This window comes from Phyllobates terribilis, unplaced genomic scaffold (genome assembly GCF_046119375.1).
Source record: "Phyllobates terribilis strain yellow unplaced genomic scaffold, ASM4611937v1 Scaffold_1__5_contigs__length_1240528914, whole genome shotgun sequence".
NCBI lineage: Eukaryota > Metazoa > Chordata > Amphibia > Anura > Dendrobatidae > Phyllobates > Phyllobates terribilis.
Window position 1 is genome coordinate 725,818,562 of NW_027362761.1, and position 19,026 is coordinate 725,837,587.

General features: G+C 39.9%; 1 protein-coding gene across 6 annotated transcripts in view; it reads left to right on the top strand.

Moving 5' to 3' along the window:
* TCF3 (transcription factor 3) overlaps positions 1 to 18,501 on the top strand; it is an 86,477-nt gene extending 67,976 nt beyond the window's left edge. Inside the window, exons 13-20 of one of the 6 annotated variants that reach the window (XM_073686340.1) lie at positions 401 to 479; positions 880 to 953; positions 1,052 to 1,222; positions 5,013 to 5,130; positions 5,305 to 5,386; positions 5,660 to 5,898; positions 12,185 to 12,322; positions 15,017 to 18,501. In XM_073686340.1, coding sequence (XP_073542441.1) covers positions 401 to 479; positions 880 to 953; positions 1,052 to 1,222; positions 5,013 to 5,130; positions 5,305 to 5,386; positions 5,660 to 5,898; positions 12,185 to 12,321 — 900 coding nt within the window. In that variant the 3' untranslated portion in view covers position 12,322; positions 15,017 to 18,501. Of the gene's footprint in view, positions 1 to 400; positions 480 to 879; positions 954 to 1,051; positions 1,223 to 5,012; positions 5,131 to 5,304; positions 5,465 to 5,659; positions 5,899 to 8,362; positions 8,599 to 12,184; positions 12,323 to 15,016 lie in introns of all 6 variants that reach the window. The other 5 variants (XM_073686341.1, XM_073686339.1, XM_073686337.1 and 2 more) reach the window with 5 other exon arrangements.
* Positions 18,502 to 19,026: the final 525 nt, after the last annotated feature.

Consider the following 19,026-nt stretch of genomic DNA (forward strand, 5'->3'; position numbering starts at 1 on the left):
CAAAGAGGAGTGGAGCAAAATTCCTTCTGACATGTGCGCAACCCTCATCATCAAGTAGTAAGTGTTTGCCAGGGGAATCAAATACTTATTTCTCATTGCAAAATGCAAATAAATGTATCTAATTTATACAATGTGATTTTCTTGATTTTTGTTTGGATATTCTATCTCTCAATGTTAAAATTAACCTACCCTTAAAATTATAGACTGTTCATGTCTTTGTCAGTGGGCTGACTTACAAAAACAGCAAGGGATCAAATAATTAACTTCATCATGGTCTTCATTTCTGTATAGGCATAGATTTATGGCTGTATTCCTGCAATAATATTGCGTTTGAGTACTGTATGTGCATATTGGTTAAAAAATGTAAATTATGTTATTACACTTTTTTTTTTTTTTGTAGATTTATTCTCCAGATCATTCCAGTGCAAACTTTTCCTCGAGCCCGTCCACCCCTGTGGGATCACCTCAGGGACTGACGGGTATGTATGCTGCATACTTTGCTTCAATACCTAGTAAACAAACATGACACCGACAAACAATTGATTGGACACATATTAGGAGTTCTGAAACATTTTGTACAGAAGTGTTTGATAAGTGGTTAATATGTCATAATTCAAGAGTGTCAATTAAAGCTACATGTACCTATAACTCCATTGAATCTTTTCGTCGTTTTCATTAACATTGCTCAGTGGTTATACATACATTTATAATGGCTATATACATACTTTTTGTACTGTGTCCATTTGGCTAGCCTACTTCCTGCATGCTAACTAATATATTTGGCGTGATCCAGTCACTGTGTTAATATTACATGAAGATATCTCATTTTAATTTGTCTACTTTCATCTAATCATATTTGTATGTTTACTCTCCCATTAGGAACAGGACAGTGGCCTAGGGCTACAGGCCCAGGAGCAATGTCACCAAGTTATGAGGGAACTCTACACACATTAGTAAGTATCTGGATTGTTGCAATTTTTGAAAATGCAGTTAATTTTTTTTTTTTTTAAGAATTAAAAACTGACTTTAACCCTTTCACCCCCACCTATAGCAGAACAAAATGGAAGATCGGCTTGATGAAGCCATACACGTGTTACGGAGTCATGCTGTGGGGCAGACTGGCGCACATGAAGATATGCATTCACTCTTGGGAACAGCTGCAGGAGTACTAGGAGCTAACTTTCCCGCTGCCATTCTCTCTTTGGCCAATAGACACTCTATGGTTAGAATAATTGACATTGCCTTTAGAAGCTACAGTATGTATGTTTTGTTTGCTGTATATTACCTATATGCAGTAACAACTCGAACCCTGCCTGTCATAAGGAATACCGTGTAAGACAAAAAAATACTGATGAGATTTTAACTTGTGCTAAATGTCAGCATGTAGAAAGCCTTGTGGCAATTAACCAATATATACAGTGCTTTGAAAAAGTATTCATACCATCAGGGCTGTGGAGTCAGTAAGCCAAACCTCCGACTCCTCAATTTCCCTGACTCCTACTCAGATTCCCTCCATAGATGGCTCATGTTTAAATGATAGATTTATTCTGTTGCCTTAAAGGGGTATTCCCATCTCCAAGATCCTATCCCAATATATAGTAGATATAATAATATTAGCAAGTGCCTCCAATTAGAAATTTGGTATAGTGCTTCAGATTCGCTCTGTCGCTTACCTCATGTAGGGCATTGCAGTAGCTTGGGTATCCATGGTTACGTCAACTAAGTGCTGTCTAACTGTTACTATGTGAGTGGCCATAACCATGGATACCTAAGCTACAGCAGTGCCCTACATGAGGAAAGCGACATAGCAAATCTGGAGAACCATACTAAATTTCTAATTTGAGGTATTTTCTAATATTACACACACCTACTACATATTGGGATAGGATCTTGGAGATCGGAATATCCCTTTTAATCCTGTTTACCTGTTCACTCTAGCAGTTCTGAGATGAGTGCAGGCATTCCTTCCCAGTGCCTTTTTTCCTCTGATCTGTAGAGGAGGAGCTTTACTACTGAGCATGTATATAAGGTGCAGCACAGATTTTTCTCCCCTAAGGCTGTGTGCCCATGTAGCGTTTTACAAGCGTTTATGCTGCGGAATTTCCGCAGCATAAACGCTTGGGAAACGCTTGGTAATCCACCCCCCATGGTCCCCAATGACAAGCCGCACTTTCAATGCCCATGTTGCGGATGTTTATGCTGCGCTCAAAAATCCGCAGCATGTCCATTAATTTTGCGGACACGCAGCGTAATCGCCGCCATTGACTTGCATTGAAACGCATAATATCCGTGTCAGTACATTTGTACACACGGATATTATGCGTTTCTATGTGCGGATGGTACCCAAGTCTGGAGGAGAGGAGACTCTCATCCAGACCTGGGTACCATAGAAACTGTAAAAAAAAGAATTTAAAATAAAAAATAAAAGCTTATACTCCCCTTCCGATGTCTTCCCGGTGTTTTGTCTGCTCCGTCCAGTGTTTTGCAATGTTCGCGATGATGTGAAGGACCTGCCATGACGTCACTGAGTCATATGACCCATCACATGGCTGAATGACGTCACCACAGGTCCTTCACACCACCGCAAGCAGTGCAAGACACTGGACGGAGCAGACAAAACACCGGGAAGACATCGGAACGTGAGTATAAGCTTTTATTTTTTTTATTTTTCACCATTCTTATTCTTTTTTTTTTAACTAACTTGGTCACACTATATAAATCCATGCCGGTTGCATGGATTTATATAGTGTGAACCAGTTGTCAAGCACTTTTCCAAGTGATGCTAAAATCGCTTGGAAAAGCGCTTGATAACCCGCATGCAGAAGTGCATGCAAAAACGCTTCACAAACGCTTCTACCTGGCAGGAAAAACGCATGTAAAATCCGCATGCGTTTTTCCTGCCAGGGAGAAGCGTAAAAAATATGCTTCATTTCTGCAACGTGGGCACATAGCCTAAGGCTATGTGCCCACGATGCAGAAATGAATCAGAAAATTTCTGCAGCATTTCTGCATCTCCCTGGCAGAAAAAAACGCATGCTGATTGTGCATGCGTTTTTCCTGCAGAATACATGCGGATTCACATGCGTTTCTGCATGCAGATTGACAAGCGCTTTCCAGGCGATAGCATCACTTGGAAAGTGCTTGACAACTAGGTCACACTGTATAAATCCATGCAAACGGCATGGATTTATATAGTGTGACCGCAAAAATGAAAACAAATCAAGCTATACTCACCCCGGAGGCCCCGGCGTGGCTGCAGCGCTCGTTACTGTCTGGTTCCTGGCTGCCGGCATCTCGCGAGACAGAGCGGTGAAGGGCCTGCGGTCACATGACTGTGACGTCACCGCAGGTCCTCAAGCGATGCCGGCATTCAGACACAAGCCGCCGGACAGGTGAATATAAACTTTATTTGTTATTTTATTCTTTTTTTTACAGGTACAATGGTACCCAGGTCTGGATGAGAGTCTCTTCTCCTCCAGAACTGGGTACCATCCGCACATAGAGACGCATAGAAGCCGCTTGTACAAATGTACAGTCGCAGTTTCTATGCGTCTCAATGCAAGTCAATGGCGGGAGTTCCGCTGCGCTTCCGCAAAATTAAATGACATGCTGCGGATTTTTGTACGCAGCATAAACGCTGCGGAAAAATCCACAGCATGTGCATAGAACATGCGGAATCCCCTTGGGGACCATGGGGTGCGGATTACCTAGCGTTTAACAAGCGTTTACGCTGTGGAAATTCCGCAGCATAAACGCTTGAAAAACGCTACGTGGGCACACAGCCTAAAAGCCTAGATCCTTAGATTAGGAATGGAAAAGACATTTATAGGACATTTCATAACTTTCCCAAGTTCTTATGAAAAAATATTCAGCGCGTTGAACTACTGCACCCAATTTATTATATATTTTAGGAGTCTGAGTCGGTACATTTTATTCTGACTCCACCAAAATGGACACCGACTCCAACTCCACAGCACTGCATACCACATGAACTTTTCCACATTTTTAACATTACACCCACAAAGATTAAATGTATTTTCTTGGGATTTTATGTGATATAGCAACATAAAGTAGCAAGTATTGTTAAGTATCATGGAAATTTTTTTTTCTTTCTGCCACATGCCATGTAGGGGACACAGCTAGCATGTTGTGGAAGAAGGTGCTCTGGTCAGATGAGGCCAAAGTAGAACTTTTTAGACTAAATACAAAGCGCCATGTATGGTGGAAAACTAACACTACATATCACCTTGAAAACACAATCCCAACTGTCAAACATGCTGGTGGCAGCTTCATGCCGTGGGGATGCTTTTTATCAGCAGGGACAGGGAAGCTGTTCAGAGTTGATGGTAAGATGGATGGAGCTAAATACAGTGCAATCCCGGAGGAAAACCTGTTAGTTGCTGCAAAAGACTTGGAAGGTGAACCTGTGCTCCAGTCTCAACAGGACAACGACCATAAACATAATGCCAGAGCTACAATGGAATGGTGTAGATCAAACATATCCATGTGTGTGCATGGCCCAGTCACAGTCCAGACCTAAATCCCATTGAGAATCTGTGACAAGACTTAAAAATTTCTGTTCACAGACACCTCCATCCAATCCCACTGAGCTAGAGCTAGTTTGCAAAGAAAAATGGGCAACAATTTCAGCCTCTAGATGTGAAAAGCTCATAGAGATGTAACCCAAAAGACTTGCAGCAGTAATTGCAGTGAAAAGTGGTCCTACAAAGTATTGGCTTAGGGTTAGCTAAATACAAATGCATGTCAAAATTTTCAGATTTATATTTTTAAAATATTTAGAAAACCATGTATTATTGCTTTTACACTTCACAATAACTTGCTACTTTGTGTTAGTATATCACATAAATTCCCAATAAAATGCATTTAAATTTGTGGGTGTAATGTGGAAACATTCACGGGGTATGAATACTTTTTCAAGGTACTGTATATGTATTCTGCTATGTAGATATGTATTGACGTCATAATAACCATTTGCCTGTTTCTTCTGTTAGACGCCACAATCAGAGGATGGCCTTCCAAATGCTCCAAATTTGCTTCACAACCCTGTTGCTCTTTCAACACAGGCTGGATCTCTATCAGACTTGACCCGGCAAACAGACTCCTTCACTGGTAAGCATTGAAGAAAAACATGTATTCTAGGGGAAAAGATGCAATAACCTTTTCATTCTCATAATGTTATACCCTGCCTTCAATCTGTTAACTATCATCAATCACCTCTTCAAAAAGCGAATAATAAAATAATTTGTAATTTTTGTGCTAAAGGTAGTCCACTTTCTCTTCCAGGACTCGCAGGCCTGAGCAGGACAGTTGTGTCATCTAGCGGACCAGAGATAAAAAGGGAAAATAAAGAGGATGAAGAAAATAGGTCAGTTGCTGACCTTTCAGATGATGAGAAGAAAGAATCGAAATCTCAAAGAAGTCGGACACGCTGTTCTATAAACAGGTCTCGCTGATTTCTGACAGGGTTTAACATGGTAGTGAGCATTAGACCTGTACTAGTGATAGTTGGTATCGCTGTGCAGCTCTTCTTTTTGATCATGCTCACTTGTATTGGTATTGAACTTATTTTGTTGGATTATTTTCCTGTTTAGCCCCAATGTTTATTACATATCTAATTATTCTGAATGCCTCCCTTTAGTCAAGATGAAGACGATGAGGATGATAACCTTCCCCCTGAGCAAAAAGCTGAGCGAGAAAAGGAAAGGCGAGTGGCCAATAATGCCAGAGAACGGCTTCGTGTGCGGGATATTAACGAGGCGTTTAAAGAGCTGGGGCGGATGTGCCAGCTGCACCTTAACAGTGAGAAGCCACAGACTAAACTCCTGATTCTGCACCAGGCTGTGTCTGTCATCCTCAGTTTGGAGCAACAAGTGCGAGGTGAGTGGGACTTGATGGAAGAGTGGTGGGGCACAGATCTGTCTGTTTTCCTTTTAACGTCCTCCCTCCTTTATCTTCCACCCCAGAGATATACATGTAATTTCTTCTTTGCTTTTAGTCTGTTATCTCTGAACAGTACATGTATATTCTCCTACTGCCCCACTCTGCTTGCTAATGTGACCTTGCTTTTGCTTTTTTTTTTTTTTTTTTTTTTTTCGCCTTTTTGATTTCTTTTGGATTTTTAGGGACAGGGTTGTCAAGAGCTGGAATTTTGCATGAAACACAAAGGCTGTATCACTTTCCCCTATATAGAGATGGAGGGGAGCTAGCAAGAAGTGTATGGCTATTATAGATGGGCCACCTAGCAGTGTGACGTATGTCTGGGTACAAATAGATTGTCATTTTGTGCAGTGACACCCTAAAATGTATCATGTGAAATATTACCATGCACAAACCTCTACGAAAATCCATCAACCAAGCTCTTATTAAATAAAAATTAGTAAGAAGCCTCAGATTTTTCCCAGTTTTGTTTCTCGTTACTTTTCTTATTTAGGAGAGTGGATTATTATGTATATTAAGCTATTTGCATGTGTTTTAACGTGTGTATGTGAGCGTGCGCATTATTGGCTGTGCATTTGTTTTTCTCTGCAAAATTTCTTTTTTCGCCAAATCTTTTTTTTTTTGTTTTCCTCTTGGTGAGGTTTTTGGATGCTATACATCTGCTATTCCAACAATTCATTAAAAAGTAGTGTAAATTTTAGTCTGTTCTTAGCTCTTTTATATTAGTTCTAAAACGCATAGACATACATCATTGTTTTTTTCTGTACTTCATCTTTTTTTTTTCTCCTACCATTTCCTTTTCCAAAATCTACCACTTCCTATCTTCACAGACAGTTCTCCAACCCCCTTCTCCCCACCACCTACACACACTCCTTGTCCCACTGGCTTCGTACTTAATGCTCCTTTGAAATAAGAGGATTCCCTTAAATCTGCAGTCCAGTTACTGCCCCTTGTTACTTGCTGCACCAGCTCTATTTAATTCTGTGGCACACCAAGTCACTCTGATGTGCGTGTGTATAAATTCTTATTGCACATCCGACCTATATATGGTATATCCTAATTAAAGTGCTAAACACTTTCCACTTTCGAAAAGTCAATAAAGTTGACTTTAGTGGGTAAACAGGAAGGTAACCCATGTGATGTGTATTCTTGTGTTGCATATATAGTCTAAAGATAGTGGCTCTATACAGTAGAAGACTGAGAACTGTACCAAAATGGTGGATTGTATTAAAGGTAAACTGTGTAGAATTAGTTTACAGCTTGGTATTAATACTTTAGTCTAATTTAACACACGCAGTGATCTCTCCTAAGGACTACGGTTGGTTAAAAAAAAACGGAACCTCTTGCTTTTAATAGTCTTTCAAATACAAAGTATTATAAAGGGAAACCTCTCCGTACTGCAGAAATAATTTTTAATATCTACTTATGAATGTTTTGCTACCTATGTAACTGGCTCTGGATGTCAGTGGCAGGGATAACCCCCATCTCCTGATATTCTTGGTGGCATATGCAGCTGGATGGATGCATTGATTTGACTGCCTAGCTTTACAGGTAAAACAATGGTTTATGTGCAAAATAGTGTGCATATTAAGAATCGGTCTGAGAACTCTGCCAACCTCCTTCAGGTCAGTGTGGTTTTCAGACTTGCACATCCATGCCATGTTTTTCAATACCTTCAAGTTAATGCAACATATGGGAATGTTGAACTACAGTTTTCAGTCTTCACTGTATTGACAATGCCAGTCTTAGGATAAAGCTACATGAAAGCTGAATTTGTCATATTTTGGCAGAGCCATTATTCATCTGACAATGTACAGGCAAAGTTACTGTTAGTCATTAATATCTGTTTTTCTCACATTGGGCATAGGTTCTAACTGCAGTTAATTGCTTCAGTCTTGCACTCAATGTGTTATAAATGTTGGTATTAAATATGAACCAGTAATGTGAGTGATTCTGAATTACCAACTTTAACTATGTACTTTACTACAAGTAATGACCAGATTGGTTCAGGATTTCATCATGCTATTGTTCCCCCCTCCCCATATTTGTTTGGTTGAGCGCTCTGGACCAAAACGTGTCAATATCATAAAGAAGTATGCATACACTAATTTTTGTAAATAACCAAATTTGTTTGATTTTTTTTATTAATACCCTTACAAATTCCATAGTTTGCAGTAATTTTGTCCTTGAGATTACTGCATGTGTTAATACAGCATAAAACTTTTGGTGGTCCTGTGTTTCTGTTTTTTTACTTTCCTTGCCTGTGTATAGACAGCTTGTTAATGGCGATGCCTTGTAGAGTAAATATTGTACAGTTTGGCACCCTCCGGTAATGAAAGGTTTATTGGGGCCCAGAGATAATCCCTCCCCCGATTTAACCATTCACTCTCCTGGGGTCCAGCAGCGGTGGAAGCAGTAAGGAAGAGGGCAGCTCTGTGGAGGAGAAGGACGTGCGAGATCGGGAGAGGAGAATGTCAAACAACGCGCGAGAGAGAGTGCGCGTCCGAGACATCAATGAGGCTTTCAAGGAATTGGGCCGAATGGTGCAGATGCATTTAAAAGCCGACAAAGCCCAGACCAAGCTCATCATCCTACAGCAGGCCGTGCAGGTCATAATGGGCCTGGAGCAGCAAGTGCGAGGTATCCTCGACTACCACCCTAGCATCCATGTTAAATGAAACTTCCATTCTTCCTGCATCAACACTTACTACATTTATTTTCCTCTCGTTTCAATGCCTTTCTTTTTAAAAGTTTACACACACCATCTTGGATGCTTGCATATCTTTTTTTTCCATTTGTGCCATAGATTCCAGAGGTCTTTTTAATTTGTTTGACTTTTCTCTCACACACACACACACACACTTTCCATTTACTTTACCTATTCTTCGTTTTCATTTTCATCCTTTTATTGGGATTGGAAGTTCTTGTGTGACTGGCTGTCATAATAATCATCCAATTGGATGCAGTACAATGTCTATGATACTATTCTTCATCTCCTCCCTTTCGTCAAACGTAATTGTAAGACCCAGTGGGCAAATTAAGCTATTCACCCACTGCTAAATTTTGGTTTTTGCAGGTAAATCAATCCTCTTTTAAAAGTTGAACAGTGTGTTAAAGGTACGCAGTCTAAATACAATGTGGACCACCATGCTTCTTGCTGAAAGAAGCAACACTCATGCTTGTGATCAGTTAGCTTGTGCATACAGTTGCTCAATAGTGTCTTTGGACACAACTGTATTCACATTTTCAGTAAGGAATATTGAATCCACAATCTGTGTTCCCATAGTCATACACCAAGTAGCAATTTTTTGATACTAAAATGGCCTGGTCATATGACCCTTTTTAATGCCACAACTTATTTTACTGCTAAACACAACCAGTGAGACTTATTGTCCGATGTAGCGTGGTTCCAAAATCTTGTTTCTTGAACACATTGGTGCTCAACGCTATTGCCCTCTGCAAAAAGTGTACCATAGCTTCTCTGGCAAAATGAAAGCTGAACTTTGATTGCCAAGGGCAACAGACACTTACTGTAAGCCAGCTTTAATGAATGAGGTTTGTACAAGTATTATCCTGTACAAACCATACAAGGAAAAGCTGGGTGTGCTTTTTTTGTTTTCTTTGGTTGGCTGTACTGTATGTTAAGGAAGTCTGTAATCTATTTACAGAGATCAAACCGCATGTGGGGTTATTGGTGAACAGGAGTAATAAATTAATTCTCCTCTGGCTTTGCTCCTACTTTCAATTAGATATAATTATTGATGGTGCAATTGTAGATGTTACTGTGGGAACAATTTTAATAATATATATTAGGTTGATAAGTATTCATGTAGCAAAAGAGAACAAATATCCCAGAAAAATATTCCACCTTACAAGTACTCTTTTATTTACCTTCTAAAATCTGTCCTATATCTTATCGTAACATTTTGCTTAAATGGACTGACAGAAGTGACGCGCCCCCTGGGCCATGTTGTGCTGCGTTGTGCATGCGGGGGATACCCGGAGCCGGATCCGATAGGGGTAGTAGTCCTCGTGGCGGTGACCCGGTCCGTGCCCAGGGTGGTCAAACTAAGTGGCGGTTATTGGTATGATGGTATTAGTGTCCGACTACGCCACCCGTTGAATGCGGCTATGAAGCCGCCGCTGCAGGGCAGTCCGCTGAGGCCGGTGGTACGGATGTGCAGCGTGGATGGTATAACCCCCAACGGGAGGGGTATAGCCTCAGGGCAGCTGGTTAAGCAGGAAAAGATGATAGTGGTAGTGGTGTGACAAGGAAGCTCAGAGACGTGCATTGCAGTTTTCACAGCTTTACTCACAGTTGGTGTTCAGATCACTTCGGCCAAGAGTGACCACCCGAGCCGTGCTGCGTCCACCAGGTGCGGGACTCGGCCAACTCCCAGGCAGTTCCAGAGCGTGGTCCTGAGCTCCCCTCTCTTCCTTCCTACTGGCCGTCCCCACCAGGGATCCACCTTTGTCCAGCTCCCTCGGGCCTTCTGGTGGTGAAACCTCTCCCGGCTTCCCTGACCCTATACGTGGTATGCCTTCCTGGTGGATATGGCGAGGGGTCGCGCCAAAACTTGTCCACGACCTCCGGTTCCTGGCTGAGGATAATTGGCCTCCACCAGTTTGGGATCCGGTACCCTGTTCTGCCAACCCTTCACCCGTTAACTCGTGGGATCTCAGGGTTCCCTCTTCTCTTGCGTCTCTGGGCCCCTCCTGGTGTTTCTGTTCCTCCTTCTTCTCCTTTCTCTCTCTCTCTCTGCTTCAGGCCTCCTCTCTAGGCCTGGCTCTGGAGCTGGGTCCAGACTGAGCCACAGCTCCCTGTCAGCCCTCTCTGGCTGAGCTCCTCTCTGCACAGAGCAGACTAAAAAGACCCTGTCCTAAGATGGTGCCCACCTTATATACTCCCTCTGACACCCGAGCCCAGGTGACAAGCACCCAATGGGCTCCTACCTATGCCCAGAGTCCCTCCCCTGTCTGCTCCTACACCACTGGGATGTTCCTCCCCCCTCCCCACTCCAGCCAGGGACAGAAGCTGTCGTACCTGCACATCTATCTGGTGGGAGTACCGTTGATCTGTCCCCCGGAAATGGGGTGAGTGTAGTGCATGCAGCTAACTGAGCCCAGTTCCACACTCCATCCTTACCCGGGAGTGGAATACCACACCTCTGGTCTGAGGTGCAATACCCCTGTAGCAGCCGAGTCCTCGGGGTGCTACAGAAGCATCTCGCTTCCCAAACAATCTACATAGGCATGCAGGTCAGTGATGTGCCTGATCATAATTAACATAGTACAGCAGAGCTTAGCTTTGTTTCATTATAAACACAGCTGCAGCTCTCCTAGTGCTGTCTGCTCAGTTGTACTCCCTTTCCCCCCACACTGGCTGCCTGTGAAATGGAAGCTGAATGTGATCTGGCACAGCTCTGACAGAACTGGGAGAGGAGAGCTGCAGATATGTTTATAATGAGACACAGCTCATCTCTGCTGGTGTACTGTTAGTTATAAACATACGCAGCTCTGCAGTAAGATCAGGAGAGCAGCCATTGCGTATCACACTGGAAACTACCCTTTTCATTTAAAATAAACTCTGGAGGCAGATTCTCATGCAGATCGGTGTCCTGCTAATTGGTCTTAACAGCTAATTTACATATTAAGAAAAACTTGGATTCCTATGGAATAAAATCTGATTGTAGATTATCAAGGTATCATTAAACTTCCTATGATCTACATGTCCATGTAGACTGATTAGGAGGGTTGATCCTTCCGACAGATTCCCTTTAAAATCTTTGCTTTCTTCTGTATAAATATCTAGTAGCCATTTCTGCCTACCGCCTTAAGGTGTTGGTATTCCATAGTTGTCTTATATTATACAAGCTGTTATAAATATTATCTTACTTGCAATTACAACTTTTACTCCATTTTCTATTCTTTGGGAGGGGGGTGCAAAACGTGACTCTTTATGTTGCTGAATGCTTGTCTTGATTTAGTTTAACCACTTCATGGTAACTTGAATGTAGCTGGAAGTGCAACGTTTCTGCAGTGCGATAACCTTTATAAATCACATTTTAAACCATTAATTGCTTTTTTTTTTTAGATATACCTTATTGAATGAAAACAATTTGACTGTAAAAATTACAACTCTAGTAGGATGCTGCTGACCATCTAATCCACACTTAAAATCTTAGCAAATCAAACCACTACATTTAACAATTGCTTTTTTTCATAGAACGAAATCTAAACCCGAAGGCTGCTTGTCTGAAAAGGCGCGAGGAAGAAAAGGTGTCAGGTGTGGATCCACAGATGGGGCTGCCTGGAGGACTGCCTGGTCTTGGGGACTCTCATAACCCAGTGGGCCATATGTAAAGTGAGTAACCACTGCTTTCATTCCATACTACCCTATCCAAAGACCATATCCTGTCATTAATCTCTATCCCTGTCACTTATTATGATTTATAAAGTTAGTTAAAGATGATCATGCCCCCATCCCTTACTTAAAGGGCTTTTTCAGGATTGCTATATGCTGAGCTATATTCTCAGTATCAAATTGGTGGTGGATCTAGTTAACACATCAGTATTTAATCAGTATTTAACCAGTATTTGTAAACTACAATCAAAAGTGGCTCAAAAACACAGGAATTGTTTGAATCTTTCCATTATAGTTCTTCTTTCTCTTGGTCCCACTCCTGATTTCGACTGTAAAATACAGACTGTACACGAGGGCTGTGGAGTTGGTGTCCATTTTGGTGGAGTTGGTATAAAATGGACCAACTCCGACTCCTAAAATATATAATAAATTGGGTACAGTAGTTCAATGCAGTTTGTGGGGAATATTGTTTTCATAAGAATTTGGGAAAGTTATGAAATGTCCTATAAATGTCTGTCCTATTCCTGATCTAAGGGTCTAGACTTTTAGCTGAGATGAATCTGTGCTACAGAAAAATTATCACTTAAACATGAGCCATGTATGAGGGAGTCGGAGTCGTGGAAATTGAGGAGTCGGAGGTTTGGCTTACCCACTCCACAGCCCTGTACAGTAACATGTGAATAAGTCCTCACGCTATTATCTTCTCTCGTCAGTTTTGTAGTTGATGTTTTGTACGTTTTCTATTTCTAAACAATGCATTTCCAGGGTATGCTGTTTGAGCACTGATGACTGGAAGTGAACTGTATGCTCTATATGAGTTTTATTAAAGGGGTTTGCCACTAATTTAGAATTCCCTTTCATGTGAACGAGCTTCCATAGATAAAAGCATTTTTGTAGATACTTTGCTTTCCCAAATCCTTTTGTAATCTTAAGATTCTCTTCTGGTTACTTGATCTGACTTCCTGTGATGTTGCATCAATTGCCCCCTGAGTTTCTGACTCTGGAAGCTGACGTGACCTCACAATCCATGTGACTTTCATTAAATGTGGGTGGGCCGGTCTCTATTCAGCAGAGCTCACTCACTGCTTCTGCGCATACTGCTGCAGACACAGCTTGCCCATCTTCCTCCAGAGCTCTCCTTTGTATTGGTATACAGCAGAGTATGCACATGTATGTAATGATACATGCATACATGAAAAAATGGCAAATTGGACATAATTTCACACACAACCCCAAAAAATGGCCCAGACAAAATTGTTGGCACCTTTACAAAATTTCCATGTAATGCTTGTTCAACTTCACCTGTGGCAAGTAATACAGTAGGTATGGGCAATATGAATATTACACCTGAAACCTGATAAAAAAGGGGAGAAGTTGACTCAATCTTTGCATTGTGTGTGCAACACTAAGCATGGAGAACAGAAAGAGGAAAAGAGAACGGTCTGAGGTCTTGAGAACCAAAATTGTTGATATTTTTCAACAATTTTGGTTCTGAAGTCCATCTCCAGAGATCTTGATGTTAATTTATCCACGGTGTGCAGCATAATTAAGAAGTTTACAACCCATGGCACTGTAACTAATCTTCCTGGACGGCAGGTAAAAATTGATGAAGGGTTGCAACGGATGGTGAATTAGCAACCCCAATCAAGTTCCAAAGAAATTCAAGCTGTCCTGCAGGCTCAGGGTGTATCGGTATCAGCGTGAACTATCTGTCCACATTTGAATGAAATGAAACGCTATGGAAGGAGACCGAGGAGGATCCCACTGCTAACATAGAAACATAAAAAAGCTAGACTGCAGTTTGCCAAAATGTACAAGAGTAAGCCAAAATCTTTCTGGGAAAGAGTCTTGTGGATAGATGAGACCAAGATGGAGCTTTTTGGTAAAGCACATCATTCTACTGTATACCAAAAACAGAATGAGGTCTACAAAAAAAAGAACAAAGTACCTACAGTCAAATATATACCATGATTAAGGCCTCTTGCTGAAACGCGTTGGTTTTTGTATCTTTGGCTATTCCTTGTGAACCGGTGCATGCCAATTTTAATATTTCTACAATATGGATGGATTTTTAATGGTTTGTCATCGCTGGAGAACCATTTTTTTTCTTTTTGCATACAGTTAAATATGGTGGAGGTTCAAAGATGTTTTGGGTTGTCTTGCTGCCTCTGGCACTGGGTGCCTTGACTGTGTGCAAGGCATCATGAAATCTGAAGATTACCAAAGGATTTTGGGTTGCAATGTAGTTCCCAGTGTCAGAAAACTGAGATTGCATCCTAGGGGTCTTCTCTGAATACAGATTTTACATAAGAATTGAGCATGTTGATAATGACTGATCTATTTCTTTCTCTGCCAGATTTAATTTCTCTGATACGCACCTTGTGATCTATCTTATTTTCATAATGAATTTATTTAATTTTCATAATGAAATAAAAATTAAAACGGTAACTGTTTAAGCCTCGTTTCCTGCAATCAAGCATAAATAACATTTTTTTTTTTTTTTGTTTTTGTTTTTGCACTGTCTTCTGTTGCTCTATGTAATTCTCAAATCCAAATTCTCCAGGTCAGGTCAACTTTGCTTATTTATGTATAAAGAGTTTTTCTTACTAGAAATACATGAAGACTAATGACCATTACTTATTTATGCTGTTTATTTTAATGATATTTTCTTTTCTTTTTTTTTTCCCTCAACAGTTTCATCATGTTTGCTGGATTTTTTACATCATACGTTGGGTTATTTTTATATATATATAAATATAATTCTAATTTTTAAAAAGGTTTTACAATTTTTGTTTGGGGATAAAAACAAACAAACTTTGAGACATGGAATTCTTTGTGGCCTTGACTATATTTTCCTGAGAAATGGACTCTAATGACTGAGTTTTACAGTGGAAAGAGATAAAGAAAAAAAAAAACTGACTTGGATTGACGTCTCAACTTTGAACTTGTGCTCAAAGAAAGCAGAGAAGTCATCAGGAATTTGCCTTAACTGAAAAAGAGAACTTATTTAAGCGGTGGAAGTTGTAGAAAGTTTTCCCAGAAGTTATCCGCCCTGCTCTGCTGGGGAGTAATGAGTATTTTCCCAACCTTGTGCCTACACTTCTTAGAAAAAAACAAGAGAAGTTTTGTTGGAATAAAAAAAATAAAAAAAAAACAACAAAAAAAAAATTAAAAATAAGATAGGCATGTGAGTTATTTGTTTTTTTTTTTTTTTTTTTTTAAGTTAGAACAAATAGAAAATATTTTTTCAGGTTTGTTTTTAGAAATGGATTTTTTTTTTATAAGATTCGAACAAATTTTTTTTTACAAAAAAAAATATAGATAAGAGCTACAGTGGTCTATCCTTATCTTGACTCCCTTATAATACCTCAACCACTGTGCTGTCTACCTTTCCTAGGGTATATTTTTCCATCTGATTTTAAGTCGCCCTATTCACAAAATTTTGCTAGCTGTAATAATAATTTTAGGAGCTGAAATTGGTAACACCTGTGGTGCTACAAATACAAGTTTCTCTGTATAAATATATATCATATGTTTGATAAATCAAAAGGTAAGATTCCTGTGAAATCAGGCATCTTGTGCAGCTCAGGGTAGGACTTGAAAAGTACAGGTAACTTAGTAATTTTTTTTTCTTTGCTTGCTCCCAGGTTTAAGACTTTGGGTTCTGCAAATTTCCAATCAGAGAAATAAGAAATCTGTGAGGTGACATTCTCCTAATTCTATTGGCTTAATTCCAAGAGAAACTAGTAACGGCGGTCTAATCCACAACACCAACAACTTCCATGTTGACCTTGTGTAATTCACATGCTTCCCGAATTATAGCAGTTAGATCTTCAAGATGCACCTCTCTGGATTGAATGAAATATTTCATACAGCTTTCGCTTTCCAAGCATTTCTTCTGACATGCAGGATCAACCGAATGTTTCCAGTCCACATGGTTTTATCTTTGTCGTTATGTTTTTTTTTTCCTTAAGCGTGTCTTGGTTTTTGTAACTGAATAGCACACCTGCTAACAAATGTAATTGCCATTTAACACTCAACCCGTTTTCTCTGTACAGCCTCCTCATCCCCTATCCCCAGATAATCTGGGGTTGCCACACCTCCAGGACCCACGCCGATTGACAGATCAGGGAACTTTTTTTTTTCTGACAAGGACATTTTATTCTCTTAACCTGACCTCCGCTCAATTTTGTTTTTTATGGAGCTGCAGAAAAAACTCAAGTGCAACCCCATAGGGAATGAATGAAGCGGTGGTTGAGCATGTGTACTGCCGCTCCATTCTAACAGTTAAATGTTCCCTATTCTACTGATCATTGCGGGTCAACCATCTAATTTCTAACTACCTTGAATTCAAAATTTAAAAGGGATGGATCATAAAAAATTTCATATTTTATATCTACTTTGAATTATAAGCATATGTTTGAATTAGTATTTTTTTTTTTTTTTGCTAATCGGATTAGCCATATGAAACGCCAGTTTTGAGACTAGCCATTAGAGTAAGAAGGTAGGCTACTATTTCCACAGTCTCCTCTTCTGATATGTAGGCTGTAGGCACAGTTATCGCCTCAGAAAAAGGGTAGGGGTATAACAGCCTCTCAGTATTCACTCAAATATGGCCCAGTATGCATCTTCCCTGTTAAAATCTATTAACCTTATCTGACTAGAACATAACCCTCCATTCCAAAGTAAACATTTCACACCACATAGTCAATTATTGGGTACATATACTTTTGTGCTCTCTTTTTGCAGCTGCTGTCGCTGTCCCACTTGTCTGGATCACTATTTGTCTATCTGCATAAAGGACCTTACAGGGCAAACTACCTGATGCACAGTGTGTTTAGGAAGTCTGCGGAGTCATACCTCCCACTGATGGACCTGTCAACCCGTCTGTGTCTTCCCTGGTCCGTCAGAGGGCAAGGTCAAAGGGGGGTATCGTCCAAAGCTTGTTGTGCATAGGGTAGGCACCTGGTATGTGTACCATGCATTGGGACAAAATGTGTACTTCCCATCAGTAAATATGGGTTAAAATGCATGGATTACCATGCTGTCTATATTCACAATAAGGGAAAGTGTCGTGTGCCCCTATTATGGCCAAGCCTAGGAATGTTTTTAAAAATAGAGACACACATTGGGACTGGCTAATGAAAACTGAAAAAAAAATTGTCATCACCCATACCAAAAAAATCACAGCACAGTTTCCATTTTTTTAAAAAGAACCTGACAGCTGATACATGCCGTCCTATACACGGGCTGTATGATCTCAGCCAGGTATGTTTGACTCTGAAAAGCTGCGTCAAACATACCTGACTGACATCATGCTGCATGTATCCGCTGTCAGGTTCTCTTTAAGCTCTGTATTGTGATTGGTTGTTTTTGGAAATTCTTATAAATCTCCCTATGCTCTTCAACTGACTGACTTCTAATGAATAAAAATAACATTAAATACATTCCCTTTTAAATGTGCATAAAAAAGCCATTGCTTTCACCGTTAATGCATTGAACGCTTATTAAATGACGGCCAATGTGACACCACTGTAGCATAACTGCTTGTAACCATACTTCTTGTAGAAAACCTTTATGTAACCGTTCTACAAATGTTTGTAATGTGCCGTTAGGGATGGGAAGCTACTTGTTGTAGATATAGTTTGCATGGCTGGACTAGATTTAAAAAAAAAAAATAGAAGTTGGTCTTGAGTCAATATTTTAAGAACATCTACAATTGTCAATTCATTACCTGTATATGGAAAGAGTTATTTCTAGAAGGCTTTGCTAGTCACGAGCATTCCATGGAGATGGGCAGGAGAATCTGATTAGTTTGTGAAGATCATCATTTATATTGCAAAGCCAGCCATATAGTCCTGCCATGCATTCTAGGCTTTGTACAGCAAGAGGCCAGATCACTTGTTCAAATAATTGGATTTCCTCAGCCACCGTGGTGTCCAGGGCAGACAGACAAGGCTTAATACAGTGGTTGTTTTCACCATTTTCTTATTTATTGGATTCTTTTCCATAGATTCTTTTGGGCTAACATGCAGAGCCTAGATCAGCTATTGCATGTGGCTGGTTTATTGTAGTCCGAGTATTGTTAGTAAATTGCATATTAACTAAATGTCTTAAAATGTATTTTGGGTCATTAGTGACTTGGTTTCATTTTTTTATTCTTTTTTTTTTTTTTTTTTAATAAACCTTCTCAACATCCCCCATCCCCATCAATCATCTCGTTGTTACTGTTTTTGCTTTGAATGAACAATTGAATCTTTTCTCTGTCACTGAGTATTTCTAGTTAAGAACCCAGAATGTGATATTTATTTCCCACATATCCATAACACAGGCTAGAAATGTCATCGCCTTATCAAACCCAAAATAAAGCCAGAAATAATGTATTTTGAGAATATTTCATTCAAGACGTAATTCAAACATGAAATTGTTTCTTGAGTGCCTCAGAATTTTTTTTTTTTTTTTTTTTTTTTTTTTTTTTACAAGTGTCAAATCAGCTGGCTGGATTTTTTATTTTAATTCTTTTTTTCTTTTTTTTTTTATGGATTTGGTAAACTGTCCTGTAAATATACCAGTGTTGTAGCAATATATGTAAGCTTTTTATAACTGTATAACTTCTTGAATCCCAGTCTTTCAGATGTGGTATACTGATGAATGATAAAAAAAAAAAAATAAAAAAAAAATAAAAAGAATACATGAAAAAGTTT